Source organism: Dreissena polymorpha, chromosome 8 (assembly GCF_020536995.1).
Source record: "Dreissena polymorpha isolate Duluth1 chromosome 8, UMN_Dpol_1.0, whole genome shotgun sequence".
Taxonomy (NCBI): domain Eukaryota; kingdom Metazoa; phylum Mollusca; class Bivalvia; order Myida; family Dreissenidae; genus Dreissena; species Dreissena polymorpha.
The window spans coordinates 38,686,434-38,704,634 of record NC_068362.1 but is presented as its reverse complement, the minus strand read 5'-3'; the positions used below and the strand labels follow the sequence as shown (position 1 = coordinate 38,704,634).

The 18,201-nt window shown below is 39.8% G+C and overlaps 1 protein-coding gene across 1 annotated transcript in view; it reads left to right on the top strand.

Moving 5' to 3' along the window:
• LOC127843125 (uncharacterized) overlaps nt 1–18,171 on the top strand; it is a 35,182-nt gene extending 17,011 nt beyond the window's left edge. The window contains exons 9-18 of the mRNA XM_052372964.1: nt 1,833–1,926; nt 2,215–2,317; nt 5,864–6,041; nt 6,494–6,634; nt 7,902–8,041; nt 8,992–9,204; nt 12,378–12,475; nt 12,726–12,853; nt 16,085–16,144; nt 17,571–18,171. Of these exons, the coding sequence (XP_052228924.1) occupies nt 1,833–1,926; nt 2,215–2,317; nt 5,864–6,041; nt 6,494–6,634; nt 7,902–8,041; nt 8,992–9,204; nt 12,378–12,475; nt 12,726–12,853; nt 16,085–16,144; nt 17,571–17,956 (1,541 nt within the window). The 3' untranslated portion in view covers nt 17,957–18,171. The remainder of the gene's footprint in view (nt 1–1,832; nt 1,927–2,214; nt 2,318–5,863; nt 6,042–6,493; nt 6,635–7,901; nt 8,042–8,991; nt 9,205–12,377; nt 12,476–12,725; nt 12,854–16,084; nt 16,145–17,570) is intronic.
• Nucleotides 18,172–18,201: the final 30 nt, after the last annotated feature.

The following is an 18,201-nucleotide window of genomic DNA, read 5'->3' as shown; positions in this document are numbered from 1 at the left end:
AATTTTAGGAGGTAATTTGGGGATACTTTTTTACTTATTTGACACACAAAAAAAGATGATGTAGCATTACGTGGGGGTTGTATCTAGAGAAGAAAAATTAACCCTTTCAGCGCTGGAACCGAATTTTGAAGGCCTTTGCAAACAGTTTGGATCCAGATGAGACGCCACAGAACGTGGCGTCTCATCAGGATCCAAACTGTTTGCTATTCTGATAGTATTCTTTGAAAAAAATCGAAGAAATGGCTAATTTTAGAAATTCAGCAGACAACATTTTAGCAGATGACAAATTTCCCAGCATGCAAAGGGTTAAATAATACATAAATATCACTGGAGGAGTATAGTAAATATAGCTCTCTATGTAGAGTGATGTAGACCAAGGCTGAAGGTAGTGGTTGACAATTCTCATGAGGGGGAGGGGGCAATATTTAGCATATTTTCTGAAAGATGCCTTTTATACTTGTAATAATATTATAATTAAGTTTGATACAAACATGTTTTGCCTTGAATCACTTCCAGTTAATTTTAAACTTAATTTATTTGTGTTTTTTATGCTCCCCCAAACAAATTTTTGGGGGGAGTGTATAGTCACCGCTTCATCTGTCCGTGCGTGTGTCTGTCCGTCCATGCACAATTTTTGTCACGGCTATTTCTCAGCAACTAGTGACCGGAATTCAATGAAACTTTATGGGAAGCTTTACTATCAAGAGGAGATGTGCATATTATCAGCCAGTTCTGGTCGGATGATTTTTCACAGAGTTATGGCCCTTTCAAATTTTCCATTATTTGTACATAAAGTGCAATTCTTGTCCGGGCTATTTTTCAGCAACTAATGACTGGAATTCCATGAAACTTTATAGGAAGCTTCACTACCAAAGGGAGATGTGCATATTATCAGCCGGTTCTCGTCGGATGATTTTTCACAGAGTAATGGCCCTTTGAAATTTTCCATTGTACATATAGTGCAATTCTTGTCCGAGCTATTTCTCAGCAACTTTTTACGGGAATACAATGAAACTTTATGGGAAGCTTCACTACCAACAGGAGATGTGCATATTATCAGCCGGTTATGGTCGGATGATTTTTCACAGAGTTATGGCCCTTTGAAATTTTCTAAAAACTGTGCATATAGTGCAATTCTTGTCTGGGCTATTTCTCACCAACTACTGACTGGAATACAATGAAGCTTTATGGGAAGCTTAACTACCTTAAGGAGATGAGCATGTTATTAGTGGGTTCTGGTTTGATGATTTATTTAGAGAGTTATGGCCCTTTGAAATTTTTAAGTTGCTAAATCATCCATCGTATTATTTTGTCCAAAGTTATGCCCCTCAAGACTTTTCCTTTTATCTGAATATATAGTGCAATATTGTGAAAAAAAACCTTTGGGGAGCATCACCCCTCTCCGACGGTTTCTTGTTTGCCTACAAATACTAAAAAATACTATAAAATTGAAAATAAAAGTGTGCTTTTTTTTGTTTTATTTGTGAAGGTTCAACTCATAGAAGGGAGACTATTATGTTTTATTAAACAAACAGAATACTACATTTATTTTATATCAAATGTTTTTAAAACATGCAATTCGGAAATTCAGACATTACATGTGAAAATTTATGTACTATAGCCACCCCCCCCCCCCCCCTCGCCCCCTATATATAAAATGCCATTTATGTTGGTTTTCTTGATTACACTTATCCTGCAATATCCACTGACATCGCAAAATATATGTACTTTTTGAGCAGGGAATTCAGCCCGAAATTTGACCCCCCCCCCCCAAAAAAAAACAAAAAAAAAAAACACTGCTGTGTATGTTGGTTTCCTTGACCACACATCACCTGCGACCTCTCCTGACCTGGCCATGGTACAGCAGCGTATCAAGGATGTGATGCATGTGCTGGGGGACTTCACAGCACGCAGGGAACCGGGAAGGTGGGAAATCTGGCATGGAAGTTTGAGGGAAAAATATTCAGTCATGCCCATGCTGAGGCCAAAAGTGAATTTAACGTTGTTTAGCTAGACACAAATATCGAGAGATGAGTGATAAATATTGGTATCTGTTTAACTGCAAGAGTTAACATATATATTCATTGGATCAAAATGGTCAATGCCCATAGTTAATTCAGACCAACTTGTCTCTAACTTAATAACAGTTTATAAAATGCGATGTCTGAAGAGGGTACTTTGTTTGATTGTCCTCCTTGTTTGCCTCACTTTCAGGAGCCGCTCTGAGTACATGAGCACTCTCCTGAAGGACCTGTGTCTCTACTACAGCTACAATGAGTACCTCATGGAGAAACTCATCAGCTTGTTCCCCTCAGAGGTAGGCACCTATATATATGAGTCGTGTTCAGAGAAAACTGGGCATAATGCATGTGCGTAAAGTGTCGTCCCAGATTAGCGTGTGCAGTCCGCACAGGCTAATCAGGGACGACACTTTCCGCCTAAATTGGATTTTTGCTAAGAAGAGACTTTGTTTAAAGAAAAATGTCATAAAAGCGGAAAGTGTTGTCCCTGATTAGACTGTGCGGACTGCACACGCTAATCTGGGACGACACTTTATGCACATGCATTAAGCCCAGTTTTCTCAGAACATGACTCGTATATATATTTGAGTTTTGGGTGCGTTAGCTGCATTCTGATCCACACCTGTGTCCTCCTGAGTTGATATCCTTTCTTTGGTTGTGGCTACAAATGAATGTCCTTATGACATGTACTGATAGATCTCTTATGACCAGTCAACTCCATTCCGCACAGTTGTTTTATTCACTGACATTTTTATGCCCCCCTTAGAAGAAGAGGGGGTATATTGCTTTGCTCATGTCGGTCTGTCGGTAGGTCGGTCGGTCTGTCGGTAGGTCGGTCTGTCGGTAGGTCGGTCTGTCGGTCCGTCCACCAGGTGGTTGTCAGACAATAACTCAAGAACGCTTGGGCCTAGGATCATGAAACTTCATAGGTACATTGATCATGACTCGCAGATGACCCCTATTGATTTTGAGGTCACTAGTCATTGTAAAAACTCCTTCAGGGATATGAAGTGACAGATTCTCAATAATTAGTGGAAAAGAAGTGTATGTGACGTTTTCATTCTTGAATGGTACAATGTTTAGTATATTATTTGTTTGTGAATGCAAAGGAGAAAATGCTGACTTGCATATTCTTATAGTAAATGTTTGTGTTAGAGCGTGTGTTGGTTTACAGATCCTGCCAAAAGCATTGAAAACAGATTGGAACAAGTAAACTGTGTTTTTAGCTCACCTGAGCGATAGCTCGAGGTGAGCTATTGTGATCACTCAGCGTCCGGCGTCCGTCCGTCCGTCCGTCCGTCCGTCTGTCTGTAAACAATTTGTAAACATCTTCTTCTACTAAACCATTGAGCCAATTTCAACTAAATTTCATGTGGAGCATCCCTAGGTCATGGGACAAAAGAATTGTTAAAAAAAATTTGATCGCATAACCAAGATGGCCGCCATGACCATATATGGTAAAAACCTTAAAAAATCTTCTAGTCAGAAACCGCTCATCAGATTTTCAAAACGTTTCACAGGGATGACCTTTGAGGGCTCCCCTGAAAAAGTTGTTCAAAGAAATTTGATTCGTCAAAAAACATGGCCGCAGGAGCTCGTTGAACTTTGCATGTTTATTCGTTTTTGCCTATTTTGTGAAAACTTTCAAAAATCTTCCACATTTTTTGTCCGATCCTTTCCAAATTTGCACAGTGTCTTTATATCAATGAGGACACGAACCCTACAAAAAATGAGCATTATTGGTCCATGAAGTACAGAATTACCTCCCCTTGAATTGAGAAAATGGTGTTTATGCAATGAAGTCCAAATTTTTCATCCAATTCTTTCCAAACTTGTAAGGATTTAGCATGGTTCAAACAAGGGAAACAACTACGGTTTATGCATGTTCTTTTTATTACAGATTTGCCTCCCTTTAATTCATTCAAAATCTCATTTTACAGCAGAGATTCCAAATCTGACCTGTAAATGAGCCCCATATTTACTGCCAGTGCTAGGTTACCTTTTCCCATTTGATCATTCTTAAGTATTGGTCTTGTAATGCTGCTACTGCTTCTGCTACTGCTACTGCTACTACTACTACTACTACTACTACTACTACTACTACTACTGCTACTACTACTACTACTTCTACTACTACTACTACTACTTCTACTACTACTACTACCACTACCACTACTACTACTACTACTACTACTACTACTACTACTACTACTACTACTACTACTACTACTACCACTACTACTACTACTTCTACTACTACTACTAGTACTACTACTACTAGTACTACTACCACCACCACCACCACCACCACCACCACCACCACCACCACCACCACCACCAGGTCTACTATTACTACTTCTACTACTACTGCCACTACTACTACTACTTTTACCACTACTACTACTACTACTACTACTACTACCACTACTACTACTACTACTACTACTACTACTTCTACTACTACCACTACTACTACTACTACTTCTACTACTACTACTTCTACTACTACTACTACTACTACTACTACTACTACTACTACTACTACTACTACAACTACTATTACTACTACTTCTACTACTATACTACTACTACTACTACCACTACTACTACTACTACTACTACTACTACTACTACTACTACTACACCACCACCACCACCACCACCACCACCACCATTCACAGTGACAAAAGACGTATTCACACAATGGCTGCTACTACAACTTATAGCCCATATAGGGGGGCATGCATGTTTTACAAACAGCCCTTGTTTCTATGGGATTTTAACCACAACTGTTCATGTTTATCTCCGACACATATTTTTAGGTCACCTGTCATGAAGTGACACGGTGAGCTTATGTGATCGTGTGATGTCCGGCGTCCGTTGTGCGTGCCTGCGTTTGTCCATGCGTCTGTCCGTCAACAATTTGTTTGTGTAGACAGTAGAGGTCACAGTTTGCATCCAATCTTGATGAAATTTGGTCAAAATGTTTATCTTGATGAAATCCGGTTTGGGATTGTATTTGGGTCATCTGGGGTCAAAAACTAGGTCACTAGGTCAAATAATTGAACAACCTTCTGTAGACAATAGAGGTCACAGTTTTCATCCAATCTTTATGAAATTTGGTCAAAATGTTTATCTTGATGAAATCTGGGTTGGGATTTTATTTGGGTCATCTGGGGTCAAAAACTAGGTCACTATGTCAAATAATAGAAAAACCTTGTGTAGACATTAGAGATCACAGTTTTCATCCAACCTTTATGAAATTTGGTCAGAATTCTTGATGAAATCTGGGTGGGATTGTATTTGGGTCATCTGGGGTAAAAATCTAGGTCAAATAAATAGAAAAACCTTGTGTTGACAATAGAGGTCACAGTTTTCATCCAATATTTATGAACTGTGGTCAGAATGTTTATCTTGATGAAATCTGGATTGGGATTGTATTTGGGTCATCTAGAGTCAGGAACTAGGTCACTAGGTCAAATCATAGAAAAACATTGTGTAGACAATAGAGGTCATAGTTTTCATCTGATCTTAATGAGTCAGGTGAGCGATTCAGGGCCATCATGGCCCTCTTGTTTAATTAAGCATCAAACACATTAAAACATATTTCAGTGCTGTTTTACATGCAGGGTTTTCTCTTCTCATTGGAAAGCTTCCCTTGCCTTCTGAATTTAGGAAGAAACATCACATAAATAGCTTATTTGGGAAGTGAGAACACTGGTGTAAGTTTCATTAAGTGTAAAACTGCATGATTTGAATTTTTTTTTTTTTAAACAGCACTTTTATCAGACTATGTAATATAAGGTTAAAACCCCTGACATTGTTTCCGTGTTTGCTTGAAGATCATTGATTTTCTGGAGTCCAACGAGGTGCCGCGCCCAGTCACGATACGCACAAACACACTGAAGACACGGCGTAGGGACCTTGCACAGGCGTTGATCAACCGAGGCGTGAATCTGGACCCGATAGGGAAGTGGTCAAAGGTTGGACTGGTTGTGTATGACTCACAGGTGCCCATAGGTGAGTGCCACATGCTGATATTAAGGTATTGAAGTTTTATATATAGAGCTTTTTATTTTAGCTAGATTGAATGAAAAGCCCATGGCTAATTGAAAGGCTCTCGAGTCCGTTTCCTGGGTTGAACCAGTACTTAGTGTATTTTGGGAAGATCGAAAGAATGCTCCCACAGTGGGGATCGAATCATTGACCTCCTGGTCGATAGGTGGACGCCATATTCACTATTCCACGGCGACATGCTGTATGAAGTGAGATGCTTAAGTTCGACAAGAAATAATTACTTAAAAGAAAAATGCACAATTTTCTAATTTAAAGATTTTTTTTGTAATGCTGAACATTATAACTATCACTTGATCTTACATGTATTCTACGTCTTCATGTCAATTAAAGCTTTGTTATCAGTGTAATGTAACCCATGAGCTACGTACTCAGTGCAATGTAACCCCGTATTCAAGGTGCCACCCCAGAGTACCTAGCTGGTCACTACATGCTACAGGGAGGTTCCAGCTTCCTGCCTGTGATGGCCCTAGCCCCACAGGAGAGTGAGAGAGTCCTCGACATGTGCTCAGCCCCCGGGGGCAAGACCACGTATATAGGTCAGTTTAAACCTTTTTATTTTAGCTCAATTTCATTGAAAACCTAAGGCTTATATAAACGCTCACACGTCCGTTTCTGGATAGAATCATATCTTGGTGTGTTTTGTTTTTTTTGGGGGGGGGGGGGAGATATAAAGAATGCTCCCAGGGGATTGAGCCAGTGATCTGGTAACTAAGGGGACACCATATCCACAACTCAACGGCAATCTATAGGTGATTTGGCCTGCATGCTTGGAGACAGTTTCCAAACACCTTAAACACGTCTCAGGTCTGGTATGACAGTCTAGCCAAAACGTCGTCAGACATGTCTGGTAAAATGCTTGCCGGTCCGACAGATTTTCTGTCTTTACAGGACCAAATGTCCGGTAAATATTTGATCCGTGTAGAGGTTAATATTTCACCTGATAACACGTTCAAAACAGTTTACATTGTCTCCTATAAAACATTTTTCCCTCGACACAAAATATTGGAAAAATATCATTCTTAAAATAGGGCAGCAAACTTATGAATATTCATACAGTTGTGTACTCTCATAATCGAGCGAGATCATTATGCTAACAGTGAGGCAATGAACTGCACCTTCATTGGTCTGATAAGAAAATCAGCATATCTGGTTCCCTACATTTGTTAGTTTCCGTCGCCAAAGCGGGAAAACTTAGGCCACACAGCATTTTGACCTCTTTTCAAGAACTCTTCGCAAATGTAACAACAATGATCTTTGCTGAAGCTATTGTCTCATTGTAACTGGGAAAAAATGTGAACACTGACAGTATCTGTTAGTCCAATTGTCTTACCTTTTAGAATTAACGAAATTTGCCCAATATGCTTTGTCTGGTTAAAGGTTTTTTGGTCTGGTATAATGTTTTTCGGTCTGGTAAAATGTCAAAGGTTACCAGACCAAATGTCCTGTAAAATGTGGGCAATTTTCGGAAAGACTGCTATGAGAATCTTTCTATTGTCAGGTGATTTCCTCAGTTTTGATTGAAAATGTTCATCAGAAAAGTTGATGAATTTATTGGCAATAGTGTAAAAATCTGGTTGCATGGTCTAACCTTTTTGTTCACCAACTGCTCTTATGTATTACATGTGTTTGTTTTCCAGCTGCTCTGAAGCGTAACACAGGCTTGCTGTTTGCTAACAATTGGTCCACTATATGATTATGGTCTCTTGTTTTCGTTTGCCAGCTGCTCTGATGCGTAACACGGGCATGCTGTTTGCTAACAATTGGTCCACTATATGATTATGGTCTCTTGTTTTCGTTTGCCAGCTGCTCTGATGCGTAACACGGGCATGCTGTTTGCTAACGACGCCAACAAGGAACGTGTACAGGCGGTGGTAGGAAATGTGCATCGTATGGGGATCACCAACACAGTCATCTCTGACGTGGACGGCAGGAGGCTGCCTGAGGTATGGGCCAGGGCCTGGTCTCGCATCTAAGAGCCTCATTCTGTGAAAACTGGGCTTGATGCATGTGTGTAAAGTGTCGTCCAAGATTAGCCTGTGCAGTCCGCACAGGCTAATCAGGAATAACACTTCCGCCCTTATGATATTTTTCATTTAAAGGAAATCTCTTCTTAAGGACAATCCAGTCTAGGCGGAACGTGTTGTCCCTGATTAGTCTGTGCCAATAGCACTGGATAATCTCAGACTTTACTTAATGCACATGCATTTAGCCCAGCACTGGGCTACTATCCTATGATTGGGGGTTGGGTTACCGGTCTGGTTACATAATATTTGTGAGCAATGGTCATGAACTTATTTCAGTTACTGGGTGTTTAGTATTGGTAAACCAGCTTACAAAGAAACGTAATTGACCATTGTGATGTTACTGTAATACTGTACAAAACGTTAAAAGATTTTAATAAAAAAAAAACATCATACATGTACTGCTTAAGCTGTATATTTAAAAAATCAAGATGCAAAGTAGATTGTCTGCTTGAATCCAAAATGAGCATTTTGCTAGCATTTGAAAGATGCATTATTTATCCATTAAAATCCCTGGCCATGCTGTTCTATGAATTAAATGTCCATTAAAACGCCTGGCCATGCTGTTCTTTGAATTGTATGTCAATTGAAACCCCTGGCCATGCTTTTTTTTAAATTATTTGTCAATTAAAACCCCTGGCCATGCTGTTCTATGAATTATATGTTAAATAAAACCCCTGGCCATGCTGTTCTATGAATTATGTGTCCATTCAAACCACTGTTCTATGAATTGTGTCCATTAAGACTACTAAAAATAGATTATGTGTCCATTAAGACCGTTTTCTATATATTATGTGTCCATTTAAACCGCTGTTCTATGATTTAAGTGTCTATTAAAACCCCTGTTCTATGAATCATGTATCTATAATCAGATCATGAAGGGGTTTGACCGTGTGTTGCTGGACGCTCCCTGCAGTGGGTCAGGGGTCATCTCCAAGGACCCAGAGGTCAAGGTCACCAAGGACGAGGCGGATATCTTGCGATGTTCCCAACTGCAGAAGGAACTTCTAATAGCAGCGATAGACTGCTGCAATGCAAAGTCAAAGACTGGGGGCTATGTTGTGTACTCAACCTGTTCTGTGTTGGTAAGGGAGAGAACTGCTTTGTCGATTGTAGAAGTATTTAAAGTCATTTTTTCTATGTGAAAACAAAAGAAGTTATCTAACAGGAAATGGTGCAGATGTTTTAATTGACTGCAAGCATTTGATTGCACCCTATCATATGAGCCACGTTCTGAGAAAACTGGGCTTAATGCATGTGCGTTAAGTGTCGTCCCAGATTAGCCTGTGCAGTCCGCACAGGCTAATCAGGGAGGACATTTTCTGCTTTTATAGTATTTTTAGTTTCAAGAAAGTCCCTCCTTACCGAAAATCAAGTTAAGGCGGAAAGTGTCGTCCCTGATTAGCCTGTGCGGACTGCACAGGCTAATCTGGGATGACACTTTATGCACATGCATTAAGACTTGTTTTCTCAGAACAAGGCTTATATTTATGCCCCCCTTCGAAGAAGAGGGGGTATATTGCTTTGCTCATGTCGGTATGTCGGTCTGTCGGTCGGTCCGTCCACCAGGTGGTTGTCAGACGATAACTCAAGAACGCTTGGGCCTAGGATCATGAAACTTCATAGGTACATTGATCATGACTCGCAGATGACCCCTATTGATTTTGAGGTCACTAGGTCAAAGGTCAAGGTCACGGTGACCCGAAATAGTAAAATGGTTTTTGAATGATAACTCAAGAACGCATACGCCTAGGATCATGAAACTTTATGGGTAGATTGATCATGACTTGCAGATGACCCCTTTTGATTTTGAGGTCACTAGGTCAAAGGTCAAGGTGACCCGAAATAGTAAAATGGTTTCCGGATGATAATTTAAGAATGCATACGCCTAGGATCATGAAACTTCATGGGTAGATTGATCATGACTCGCAGATGACCCCTATTGATTTTGAGGTCACTAGGTCAAAGGTCAAGGTCACGGTGACCCGAAATAGTAAAATGGTTTTCGGATGATAACTCAAGAACGCATATGCCTAGGATCATGAAACTTCACAGGTAGATTGATCATGACTCCCAGATGACCCCTATTGATTTTCAGGTCACTAGGTCAAAGGTCACAGTGACAAAAAACGTATTCACACAATGGCTGCCACTACAACGGACAGCCCATATGGGGGGCATGCATGTTTTACAAACAGCCCTTGTTTCAATTATATTTGAAACTCGAGACTTTACCCAGAGTCTTGGACAGAAGCCGTTATTGTTTCAGTCTATTGAAATGGTTAATATAATAATCCCTCTAACTACCGGTATAGAGGCATTCCTTTGGTAAATATAATGTCTAAAATAATCTCATTAATCCTTCGTTATCGTATACCGTAAAACGCTGTGTATAACGCGCATCTACTTTTTGAAGCAAAAAAATCGGGAAGAAAAATTTTTGGAGCAAAAAATCGGGGAAAAAATTCTGTATCGTAGGAAAAAATCTCATGGCATGGCTGTTGTGGTGTATAATGCGCATCAAGTTTTTAAAATTACATTTTGGGGTAAAAAAAAGTGCGCGTTACACACAGCGTTTTACGGTAAATAAGTCGTGTTAAAATGAAAATATATTTAAAGAAGCTTAATTTGGATTCAGAGATATCCATAGTACAGTTGCATTTTCATACTACACTCTATAATTCAAATGTTTTGGCAAATAATAAGAAATTTCTTTGCGCATTTATAGATTATGAATCATTTGACATGGTCATTCATTACACATTGTGGGTAAAATAGTTCAGTTGGATGTAAGATGCTTAAATCTTTTTAAAGCCATTTACACACAATAGCCAATGACTTGTTGAAATTGAATTTAATTAATAGTTTTTCTTTTCCCTTAGGATCTTGGTTAAAATGAGCCCTGACCTTTCAATGGAGTATTCTACTGAGAAATATTAAAACTGTTCCTTAATTAAAAAATTCATTTTTCACAGTCAAAATGAATGTACCAAAGATCTGTTTTTTACCATAAAACAGTAAAAGACCGATCTATTTAATTTTCCTGTTTAAACTTAATTTGAAATTGATGCTTATAGCAAAAACTTTTCCTATTGCCAAACCGCTTAATTCAGTAACATCACACATTTATTATGCTCTCCAAAAATTAGCCGCCGCTTCGTCTGTCCGTGTGTGCGTCTGTCTGTCTGTCCATGCATAATTTTTGTCCGCGCTATTTCTCAGCAACCAATGACCGGAGTTCAATGAAACTTTATTGGAAGCTTCACTACCAACAGATGTGCATATTATCAGCGGGTTCTGGGCGGATGATTTTTCCCAGAGTTATGACCCTTTGAATTTTCTATAAAAAAATTAATTGTCCCCCCAAACTACTGTGCTCTCAAGACCTTTCCTTTTATTTGAATATATAGTGCAATATTGTGCCAAAAAAAAGCTACTGTGCTCTCAAGACCTTTCCTTTTATCTGATTATGTAGTGCAATATTGTGCCAAAAAAACCTTTGGGGAGCCTCACCCGTTTCCGACGGTTTCTTGTTACTGCAAGCATTCAGATGAAAATCTTTTATAAATGAGCCTCATTCTGGTAAAATGGGGTTTAATGCATGCACAAGAAGTGTCGTCCGAAATTAGCATGTGAAGTCTGCACAGGCTAATTGGGAACTACACTTTCTGCCTTAATGGGATTTTCAATAAGAAGAGGCTTCATTGGGAAAAAAAATTACCATGAAAGCGGAAAGTTTTTTCCCTGATTAGCACGTGCAGTAATGCACAGACTTATCTGGGACAACACTTGGCTCACTTATCTGGGACAACACTTGGCTCACTTATCTGGGACAACACTTGGCTCACTTATCTGGGACAACACTTGGCTCACTTATCTGGGACAACACTTGGCTCACTTATCTGGGACAACACTTGGCTCACTTATCTGGGACAACACTTGGCTCACTTATCTGGGACAACACTTGGCTCACTTATCTGGGACAACACTTGGCTCACATGCATTTAACTCTTTCAGCGCTGGAACCGGAATTTGAAGGCCTTTTCAAACAGTTTGGATCCAGATGGAACGTGGCGTCTCATCAGGATCCAAACTGTTTGCTATTCTGATAGTATTCTTTGAAAAAAAAATCCAAGAAAATGCTAATTTTAGAAATTCAGCAGACGACATTTTAGCAGACGACAAATTTCCCAGCATGCAAAGGGTAAATCATGTGTTCCCAGAGCATGGCTCAATGTTTCGTGTTGGTCATTTTCAGGTGGAGGAGAATGAATGGGTGGTAGACTACGCATTGAAGAAACGCAATGTGAAACTCGTACCAACCGGTCTTGACTTCGGAAAGGACGGATTCACCAAGTGAGTTACATAACCTGTAAAGAATGAAACATTATCTGCACGGCAAATTGTCATGACAACATAAAACATGTGCACACATAAATTAAATTTTTGTAGTGGTCTATTTTGGGACTTTAATTTTTGTGGATTTGTGTGGGTCTGCTCCCCCACAAATTAAAAAATGAAGAATTACAAAATGTACACTATATTTGCAAATGACATGCAATGTAATGCAAACAATATGCATTTTAGCCATTGACATTGTTTCCAGTTTTGAGAAGCACCGGTTCCATCCGAGTCTGAAGCTGACAAAACGTTTCTACCCACACACACATAACTTGGATGGGTTCTTTGTGGCAAAATTGAAGAAGTTCTCCAACAACATTCCAGGAATGGAGGGTAAGTTATACACATGGTGGAATAGAGGGTAAGTTATACACATGGGGGGAATAGAGGGTAAGTTATACAGATGGGGGCAATGGAAGGTAAGTTATACACATGGGGGGATAGATGGTGAGTTATACACATGGGGGAATGGAGGGTAAGTTATACATATGGGGGAATGGAGGGTAAGCTATACACATAAGGGGAATGGAGGGTAAGTTATACACATGGGGGATGGATGGTAAGTTATACACATGGGGGAATGGAGGGTAAGTTATACACATGGGGGGAATGGAGGGTAAGTTATACACATGGGGGGATGGATGGTAAGTTATACACATGGGGGAATGGAGGGTAAGTTATACACATGGGGGAATGGAGGGTAAGTTATACACATGGGGGATGGATGGTAAGTTATACACATGGGGGAATGGAGGGTAAGTTATACACATGGGGGGAATGGAGGGTAAGTTATACACATGGGGCAATGGAAGGTAAGTTATACACATGGGGGCAATGGAGGGTAAGTTATACACATGGGGGGGGGAATAGAGGGTAAGTTATACACATGGGGGAATAGAGGGTAAGTTATACACATGGGGGCAATGGAGGGTAAGTTATACACATGGGGGGATGGATGGTAAGTTATACACATGGGAGAATGGAGGGTAAGTTATACATATGGGGGAATGGAGGGTAAGTTATACACATGAGGGGAATGGAGGGTAAGTTATACACATGGGGGGATGGATGGTAAGTTATACACATGGGGGGCAATGGAGAGTAAGTTATACACATGGGGGATGGATGGTAAGTTATACACATGGGGGAATGGAGGGTAAGTTATACACATGGGGGAATGGAGGGTAAGTTATACACATGGGGGATGGATGGTTAGTTATACACATGGGGGGATGGATGGTAAGTTATACACATGGGGAGAACGGAGGGTAAGTTATACACATGGGGGAATGGAGGGTAAGTTATACACATGGGGGAATGGAGGGTAAATTATACACACGGGGGAACAGAGGGTAAGTTATACACATGGGGGAATAGAGGGTAAGTTATACACATGGGGGAATGGAGGGTAAGTTATACACATGGGGGGAATAGAGGGTAAGTTATACACATGGGGGAATGGAGGTTAAACTATACACATGGGGGAATGGAGGGTAAGTTATACACATGGGGGCAATGGAAGGTAAGTTACACACATGGGGGGATGGATGGTAAGTTATACACATGGGGGAATGGCGGGTAAGTTATACACATGGGGGAATGGAGGGTAAGTTATACACATAGGGGATGGATGGTTAGTTATACACATGGGGGAATGAAGGGTAAGTTATACACATGGGGGGAATGGAGGGTAAGTTATACACATGGGGGGGGAATGGAGGGTAAGTTATACACATGGGGGAATGGAGGGTAAATTATATACATGGGGGAACAGAGGGTAAGTTATACTTATGGGGGAATAGAGGGTAAGTTATACACATGGGGGAATGGAGGGTAAGTTATACACATGGGGGGAATAGAGGGTAAGTTATACTTATGGGGGAATGGAGGGTAAACTATACACATGGGGGAATGGAGGGTAAGTTATACACATGGGGGCAATGGAAGGTAAGTTATACACATGGGGGAATGGAGGGTAAATTATACACATGGGGGAACAGAGGGTAAGTTATACGCATGGGGGGAATGGAGGGTAATTTATACACATGGGGGAATGGAGGGTAAGTTATACACATGGGGGAATTGAGGGTAAGTAATACACATGGGGGAATGGAGGGTAAGTTATACACATGGGGGGAATAGAGGGTAAGTTATACACATGGGGGAATGGAGGGTGAGTTATACACATGGGGGGAATAGAGGGTAAGTTATACACATTGGGGAATGGAGGGTAAGTTATACACATACACAATGGAGGGAAAAACTCGAGTTGTGGAGGGCATATAAGATGTTGGCGCTATATTTTATTTCTTTTGTTAATTAAGTTTCCGGCAAAATTACTTTTGTTAACTGCCATTATTTAGCAGGACAGAACAAAAAGTTTGTTCCTATAACTTAAACAAGTCTAGTTCATCGTTATAAATACATGTTAAAAACTGACAATATATAAGCATCAAGCACATGCATAGCTATGTGAAAGTGACAAAAATAGTATATAAAATATGTTAAAAAAGCCTTTATATTACTCAACATTTGCATTCAAGTTCTCATTTTAAAAGCATTTTTACAATATTTTGATAGATTCCTTAGAACTTTAGTGTTAGTATTTGTTTACAAAAGTATAAATTTATGCATACTAGGTGGGCTATAATAGAATTTGTCGATTATACAGTTTTTAACCAGGTTTTTAACCAGGTTTTCAGAAGGTTATTAGATTGGCGAATGCGGGCGGGCGGGTGGAACAAGTTTGTCCAGGCCATAACTATGTTGTTCATTGTCAGATTTTAGAATCATTTGGCACATTTGTTCACCATCATTGGACGGTGTGAAGCGCGAAAGAATAACGTCGATATCTCCAAGGTCAAGGTCACACTTTGAGTTGAAAAGTCAAAAATGGCCATAAATGAGCTTGTCCAGGCCATAACTACGTCATTCATTGTTGGCGAGGCTTTGTTCGGAGAAAACCCAAGGTATTGTCATAGCCTGCTTGTCGTCCGACGTCCGCTGGCGTCGTAATAAAAAAAGCCTTTACATTGGCTCTAAAATCAAAATGCTTCCACCTACAACTTTGAAACTTCATATTCAGATGCACCTTGATGGGTTCTACACGCCACACCCATTTTGGGTCATTAGATCAAAGGTCAAGGTCACTGTGACCTCTAAAAAAAAATAAAATCTAACAAGCTTTCACAGCAGAGCGTGGCACCGGTTATGCGGTGCTCTTGTCAGATTTTAAAATCCTTTTGCACATTTGTTCACCATCATTGGACGGTATGTCGCGCGAAAGAATTACGTAGATATCTCCAAGGTCAAAGTCGCCACGACTAAAAAAATATTAACTTTGAAACAAGGGGGGTAACTGTGATGAACAATCAGTAGCAATGAACATTTTGAGTTGTAGTTTTCTCCCTTTATCAGACTTTTTTTTGTTGAAAACCTGGTTTTGTGACAATTTTGTCCCTTGTCTAATATTGGTATGAAGAGGACATACAGTTACAAAATGATAAAATTTTGCAACACTGCTATGGACTGTATTGAGGACACGTTCACTGTTTCTACTTGCAGAAAAGAAGGAAGATAAGCTGGGAGAACTTGGAGGCTTTTTTGAGGCCGAGAACTCCACAGGTAGGCTGTTACATGATAATCTTGGAAAAATACACGAACATGAGACCTTCATGAGAATAAGTCATTCCACAATTCATTGTGAAATATCTTGATTCCAATTCTTGTAAATATTTCTATGGGTTCAAGTAATCAGACTTGATTTTGAAATCCAAGGTTTCTTTTCACGGTCACCAAAACCTTACAAAAACAATTCAAAATATCTTAAATGAAATTAATTTTTATTTTGTTGTATATCTTTTAAAAATGTTTTTTTTAACTGAAACTATATGTCTGAATGCTGTTTCGCGCATCAACATAGGTGTTGAATATGATCAATTTACCAATATGGTGTAAGCAATCTAAATTTCATTTGTTATTATTATGCCCTCCTTCGCAGAAGAGGGGGTATATTGTTTTGCACATGTCGGTCGGTCCTTCAGTCGGTCGGTCCATCCACCATATGATTTCCGGATGATAACTCAAGAACGCTTAGGCCTAGGATCATGAATCTTCATAGGTACATTGATCATGACTGGCAGATGACCCCTATTAATTTTCAGGTCAAGGTCACAGTGACTAGAAAAAGTAAAATGTTTTCCGGATGATAACTCAAGAATTGTTAGGCCTAGAATCATGAAACTTCATAGGTCCATTGATCATGACTGGCTGATGACCCCTATTGATTTTCAGGTCAAAGGTCAAGGTCATAGTGACTCGAAATAGTAAAATGGTTTCCGGATGATAACTCAAGAATGCTTACGCCTTGGATCATGAAACTTTATAGGTAAATTGATGATGACTGGCAAATGACCCCTATTGATTTTCAGGTCACTAGGTCAATGGTCAAGGTCACAGTGACTCGAAACAGTAAAATTGTTTTCGGATGATAACTCAAGAATGCTTACGCCTAGGATCATGAAACGTCATAGGTAAATTGATCATTACTGGCAGATGACCCCTATTGATTTTCAGGTCACTAGGTCAAAGGTCAAGGTCACAGTGACTCGAAACAGTAAAATAGTTTCAGGATGATAACTCAAGAATGCTTACGCCTAGGATCATGAAACTTCATAGGTACATTGATAATGACTGGCAGATGATCCCTATTGATTTCCAGGTCACTTGGTGAAAGGTCAAGGTCACAGTGACACGAAACAAAAAATGGTTTCCAGATGATAACTCAAGAATGCTTACCCCTAGGATCATAAAACTTCATAGGTACATTGATCATGACTGGCAGATGACCCCTATTGATTTTCAGGTCACTAGGCAAAAGGTCAAGGTCACAGTGACAAAAACGTATTCATTCAATGGCTGCCACTATAACTGACAGCCAATATGGGGGGCATGCATGTTTTACAAACAGCCCTTGTTAAAGAATAAGGTTTGAAAATATATAGTGTAGTCCATACGTCTTAATTAAAAATGTAAAATCATGCTATTGCAGTTAAAGCTGAAGCAGACAGCACTGAGGCAGATGTTAATGAAAGTGAAAATAAACAGACAGTCATTAAGGACAAGAACACATCTTTAAAGAAGGGACAGTCACCTAGCAACAAAGGACCGTCTCCTAGCAACAAAGGACCATCTCCTAAGAAACCTATTAATAAAAGCAGTGCAAAAGGGGAAAGTTCTTCAGGTAATCCCGAGGGAGACGGCAGTGAAGGCAAGCAGAATAAGGGGCCGAAATGGAAGAAGTTTGGGCAGAAGAAGAAGTGGAACAACAACAAGAATGGCGGAGGGGGCGCAGGGGTTGCTAAGTTCAAGCCAGGAAAGTTTAAGCGGTTTAAGTCTGGAGGCAAAAATAAAGGAAAGGGGGGAATGCGTGATTGATGTAGGGCACAGGATTAGGATGTTTATGGTAATGTTTCCTTGCAATGACGTGTGTGATATTGGTGAATGTAAACTTACAAATACTGTTTTGTCAAGTTCAAAAGAATGACAGAATGATGTCAGTCTATCCAATACAAAGTACTGGTGTACTTATTTTCACTGTTGGTATCTACATAGATTCTCCTGGTACATTAAAAAGTAGTTTGTATAAGTCATATTTATTAAGCTTCTTTGATAATTTCATT